Below are 5,968 nucleotides of genomic sequence, written 5' to 3' on the forward strand. Positions count from 1 at the left end.
ATAGATAGATTAAAGATAGATTGGAGATAGATAGATAGATAGATCAGCTATGCGTGTGACAGTGAGTAGAGAGAGAGACTTCACGTATAAAAAGAAGAAAAGAAGAAGATTGCTGAGGCACAGACAACATCTAACATACTACCAAAGAAACTCCTCCTGTATACGACGCATGTGTTCTGACGTATATGAAAAGCATGTACACATATATCCATGTACTCGCCTTCTCTCCCTCTCTATATACATCTACATACACAGACGTATAAGCAAGCCCATAGAAGGCCTCGTTTTCTATAGACAACTGACTAGTCCAACTAGGAGAGAGAAAAGCTGTAGAGAGATCTGTTGAAGAAGATAAGGAGGTTCCAAAGAGAGAAGAGAAGTCGTGTTGATCAGAGACTCTTGTGTGTTGTTTTTGCTTACCATAGCAGGAGGAATTCCACAGTTGATTGAATCTAGGAAGAAATCGCAAGGAATTTCATCCAGGGCTTCAGCTATTGACGTTACATCTTGATAGAAAGGCGCGCAAATGAGATTTCGAATTTGCAGCTTAGTATGAAGGCCTTTCGTAGTAGAACAAGTCCCATTCTTCTTCATCTTTCCTTCAGGTAATGAAGCTTCTCTTTCTCCCCCTTCTCCTCCTTTGATTTCTCTGCTTTTATGACGACTTGTAGGACTATCGCTCTCTTGTGTGGTGGGCCTGTCAATCGTCTCTTCGTTTCTCCCTCTGTCAGAAGAGCTTGGAGTTGTGTGGCTATTGCGAATCTGAGCCACATGGGACATATCTCTCAATTGCTCTCCGTCTTTGCTTTTCTCTTCTCTTGGCTGCTTCATGAGGAACATCTCTTCTTCTCCACCTGGTTCTTCTTCTCTTCTTTCGTCGACGAAGGCCGTCTTCTCTTCGCTTAGTCTCTTCTTCTCGCAGCACTCCTCTCTTCTCTCCTTCTCTTGGTGTATCGGATCTTCTCCGGCTACTCCGACTGCGATCGCTTTCTGATTAGCATGGAGATCCCCGGAAGAAAAAGAAAGAGATGCTTTCTCGTCTTTCTTCTCAGATACGAAGAAACTTAGTGGAGAAGGATACAAATCTTCTTCTCTTCCCACAAGAGAGGATTTCTCTTCATGTAGTCTAGCCGAAGAAGAGTTATTCCAAGAGAGATGACTGTGAGGAGGAAGGTGAAGTGGCCTATGTATTGGGTCTTGACATAGATCTATCGAAGCGTAAGAAGACTTCTCTCTCTCAGGGTATAAAGACAGGGAAGGAGAAAGAGACTTCTTCATATTGTCATGCACCCCCCCAACATAAGGAAGCTGGGAAGGAAGAAGATTCTTTTCTTGTCTTTGTAAGAAAAGCAAGTTTTCATATTGGTTCTTTTCTAAAAGAGATTGATCCAGATTAGTACCTGTCTCTGGATGTCTGAGGAGACGAGACTCCAACTGAGAAGAAGAGAAATCGACCTGAGAATGAGTAGAATGACTAGCTCGATGATCATGCTGATAAGAAGAAGACGGCGATGGATGGAGGGAAGGGATGCTTTCATGGCTAGCTGAACATAGAGGTTGAGATGACGCCTTTAGGCTATGTGTGTCTCCTTCCTCATCTAGCTTCTGTATATGAAGATGAGAGTCTAAGCCTTGAACTGGAGTGACTGAGCGATGAACGAGTAAGAGAGAAGAAGAAATCTCTTGGCGATGCTTTTCATTGAGAGATCTTTCGTTATAGCAAGGTTGATCGCCGAGGGAAAGATTCGTGAAGGCATGCGGTTCTTCTGTCTCTCCTTCATCTCGATTTGCATGACATGAAACAAACTGTGAGACATCTATGAAAGAAGCAGAAGAAGAAGAAGAACGACGCTCATCGTCACTACTTGTCGCCCTTTGTCTTCTGTAAGCCGCCCGATGACTACTAGTGTTGAAAGCATCTTTCTCTTCTTCTAAAGGAATTCCTTCTTCATCATTTTTTCCTTCACTCTTTTTTCTCTTCTTCTTCTTCGTCAGCATGTCTTGCTCCTCTGTTGAAAGAGAAGTGTCATCACGGGAGTATTCGAGAGGCCCTTCTGAAGTCCGCCCACCTGAGAGAAAAGACACAGAATGTTCTTCTCCTCCTCCTCCATTATGTAAGGGACGTGTCATATCTTTTCTCTCTTTCTCCTTATCTTCATGAAGAGGCAAAGAATCTCTTTCAATGCTTCTCCGTCGGGATAAAATGTCTTCATGAGAAAGACGAGAGAGAGAAGGCCAAGCCTGTGAGGGTTGTACTGCCCCTCCCCTTCCTGTAGAAAGACAAGAAGAGCTTTCTTGCTGTTTCTTCTCTTCTTCTGATACAGAGAGACACATCACGGGATGAGGTCTTATATCCGGACACTTTTGATTGAGAGAAACATCTTCCTTCTTTTTCTCATCAACGGCGAAAGAAACGGCTGATAAGGAAGATAAGGAGCACATTCCTCCCGCCCGTGAAGAACACAAAAAAGGTGACGGCGAGAGCCCTGCTGCTCCCCCTGCCACGGCCGGTGAGTAGGAGGAGGATAGGAGTGACATAGATGAGACCTCCGATAGTGCTGCTCCTCTTGCAGATGCTGGAGATGACGAGGATGATGAGAAGGATGGCAGCGGGGGTGTTAAGGAAGATGAGGATGAGGATAAGAAGAACGAAGATGAGGTCGCTCCTTCTGCTGCCTGTGATGCCGATGGCGATGATGAGAGGAATGAGAGATGTATCTTGGGAATGATAAGTGAGGACTCTGTGTGAGGAGGAGATTCTCGAGTTCGTGTGGAAGTGGTGGAGTGAGGACGTGTATTTAAGAGGGCTCGTGTTTCATCAGAACTCCATTTCATAAGAGCAGGAGAGAGCAAAGCTAGTAGTGGATTTAACTTTCTCGAGAGGGGAGGAGGAGATGCCTTCGTCTCTTTAGGAAGTTCTTCATGTATAATAATAGATCCGTTCCTATTGTCACACTCTTGATTTCTTCGCTCTGGTGAGGTGTCTCCTTTATGAGATAGAGGATGGTCACCGGCTGCATGGAGACGTTCAGGAGGAGGAGATGAAGAAGACGATGAGGATGAGAAAGAAGAAGCCGTCGTGAGTCCAGAGGAAAGACTTCCTTGAGAGTCCTCTCGTGTACATGTCTGTTGAGAGAGTGTCTGTACCGAGGTATGTTGCTCTTTCTCAGGAGGGGAGCTCACGACTGAAGAATTCGAAGAAGAGTTTGAAGAGAATGTTGAGAAAGAGACTACTTCATCTCTTCTATCTCTTTGATGAGAATAAAGTGCTTTCTCTTCTTCTCTCCCTCTTTCTTGTTCTCTCATCCCTTTCTCAATGGCATCTATCATATGCCGCCCTTGGTTCTGTAGACCCCGTTCCTCTTCTTTCCTTCTTCTTTCTCCTTCTCCCACATCTTCTTTTTCTTCTCTCCCTCCTAGTCTCTGAAAATTCTGCTCCTCTCCTTGAAGTACACCACCGCTTTCTTTCCCCCCTTGAGGTACCCCAGAGCTAAGCTCTCCGCTATATAGTCTTGAGCTGCAAGCCATTCCTTCTCTTACTACTGTAGGCTGTTGTCCTTTTTCTTCCTTCCTCTGACTCTTCTTGAAAGCTTGGAGTCTCTCGCCAGCATGCGTTGTTTTCGAAGAAGAGAGAAACCGAGAAAGAGAAGACGAAGATGAAGAAGAAGCAGACGTAGAAGAAGAAGAAGGGATAGAAGAAGAAGAAGAGGCAATCCGTAAAGAAAACCGATGAAGGACCCGAATACGTTTCTGTAGAGAGGTGACATCTCTATGGTGTAAATCATGCTTGGCGATAAAGACTAACCAGTCTTCTACAGTACAGTCACAGCTACTGCTATGGCTGGTACTATTAGTGGAGCTCCCCCCCTTACCAGCATTAGAATGAAGAGGCTGGCCGCTTTGACTATGATGAGAACCCCTCATAGGAAACCAAGAGTTCTGTAGAGACGACGACGTCATGATCTTAAGATTCATGCGGGGTGTGCTATACATAGAGTTGAAGAACGCTCTCTCGCTCTTCTCACTCGCTCCACGTCCTTCTAGGTGTCTCGTCTCCTCTCCAAACAGACTTGCATGTTGTGGGTCTTCTCCGTCTCCTTTACTGCTGAGAAGACGATTCGAGTGGAGATGAGAAGAAGAGGAAGAAGGAGGGAAGATAAAGAGATGATGAACGTTCGAAAGGTGCGAAAGAAGAAGAAGATCTTCTTCTAGCGAAAAGGGTATAGTTAGGCTTGTCCTCCATGCTGCCAAAGGATTGCGGGGATCCTAGGAACAGAGGGATATCCAGAGAAACCCCCAACAGGCAGAGGAGGAGACAATCGACATGAAGAATAGCTAGCGCTAGGGCGGATAAACTGTAGATATCCTGAGAGAGAACTAAGATAGAAAGATAGAAGGGAGAGATATAAGAAGAACGATCCGATTCCTCAGAAATACCTGCTGCACCAAAAGGTGTCATGAAACCGACGATGTGTTTAAAAGACATAGATAGATAGATAGATTAAAGATAGATAGATAGATAGATTAAAGATAGATAGAGCACGACAGCGCTACTTTACATGAATAGTAAATGGCATTGGAGCATTCTTTTCGAAGGTGAGTTACAGAAGAAGAAAAACACTTGAGAGATTTCTGTACGGCTACGTACTCACCCAACATCTGGCGTCCCAGATATGCTAAGTATAGACGGACAAAGAACTCTATTATGTATACGTGGCATTGGTATATTCAAGATGCTTTTCTATAAGTAGATTCATCTGAGAAGATGAATAAGAGTCCTCGGTTGGGCTGTGTGAAGAAGCCCTTGGATGACACTTTAGCTGTATAGAGGGAGAGACTTTCCGTATTACACAGAGAAGGGAGAAGAACGATAGAAAACAAGCGACAATACCTTGACAGCTTGCCATCGTCTCTGAAGAGCTTTGAAACGTCGATTGATATGACTTTCTGTCTTAGAGGGAAGGAAATGGTCGCGGATAAAAGTGAAGTGTCGCCTTCCTACGCGCGCTAGACCTAAGCCAAGAAGTCGATCTTCCGCAGGAGTGAAGATAACGAAAGATGAAGAAGATGAAGAGGAAGAAGAGTGTTGACCGCCAGTGCACCTATAAAGAGAGAGGGAGAAACAAGACCAGAGAAGATGAAGAAAGATCTTCAGGAGGGAAGAGGGGTCCCTAAATGTCGAGTTTCTTTTCTTCCTCCTTCTTCTTCGCCCATGTTGTCTCGTTCACCTTCCCCGATCCTCTCTAACGAGAGGTTTTCTCACTCAAGAAAGCAAGAAGAAAGACGTCATGATATAGATGTGGAGAGCCAGTATCAGGACTACGATGTTGACAAATGGGGGGGCGTAGATACCTATGTGAAGACGCGTATGAGTACACCGGTTGCTATGCCGTTCCCTTCTCTCTGTGCAGGTAGTTCGACGGACAGAGAGATAGATTGAGGTAGCTAGACAGAAAGATAGCCAGATAGATCTAGAGCGTTCGAGATCAACGTTGAGAAGAGGACATGGCCCAGCGCTTCTTCCATTAGTTCAGTATCTTGCTAGCAAACAAACGCATGCATGTCGTACTCCTATTGAAAGTGAAGATGAAAGAAACAACAAGAAAGAAAAATGATCAAGTGCTTCCTCTAGATCATGTATGGCTTTTTATCGACACTGGACTCCTTTTCTTCTTCTCTCTTCTTACTCTTCTGTATGTGCTGAAGACGGACATTTCTCCTCTCCTCTTGGTCCTTCTCTCTCTGTTCGTAATTCTCTCGCTATTCCCGAAGCGACACATCTGTTGTCGCTCTGAGTCTTCTGAGTCTTATTGCCGTCGAAAAGACATCCGTCGCCTTGGGATAAACTGTCGATACTACTACCTTTACTTCCCATTGAAATCGATGATCCCCCCCCTCCAATCAAACTTCGATCGTCTAGATATCTATACCTCTATGTCTCTCTCTCTAGATATCTATACCTCTATGT

At 44.7% G+C, this 5,968-nt stretch overlaps 1 protein-coding gene across 1 annotated transcript; it reads right to left on the reverse strand.

Moving 5' to 3' along the window:
• Positions 1 to 423: 423 nt before the first annotated feature.
• CSUI_011305 (uncharacterized protein) lies at positions 424 to 5,890 on the reverse strand (the record flags this gene model as incomplete). The annotated part of the gene is made up of 3 exons (XM_068071405.1): positions 5,688 to 5,890; positions 4,892 to 5,102; positions 424 to 4,266 (listed from the first exon to the last, which is right to left on the reverse strand). Coding segments are annotated over exons 1-3 (4,242 nt in total), but the record flags the coding sequence as incomplete, so codon positions are not given.
• Between the last annotated feature and the right edge of the window lie 78 nt (positions 5,891 to 5,968).

Source organism: Cystoisospora suis (genome assembly GCF_002600585.1).
Source record: "Cystoisospora suis strain Wien I chromosome Unknown contig_10761, whole genome shotgun sequence".
Taxonomy (NCBI): Eukaryota; Apicomplexa; class Conoidasida; order Eucoccidiorida; family Sarcocystidae; genus Cystoisospora; species Cystoisospora suis.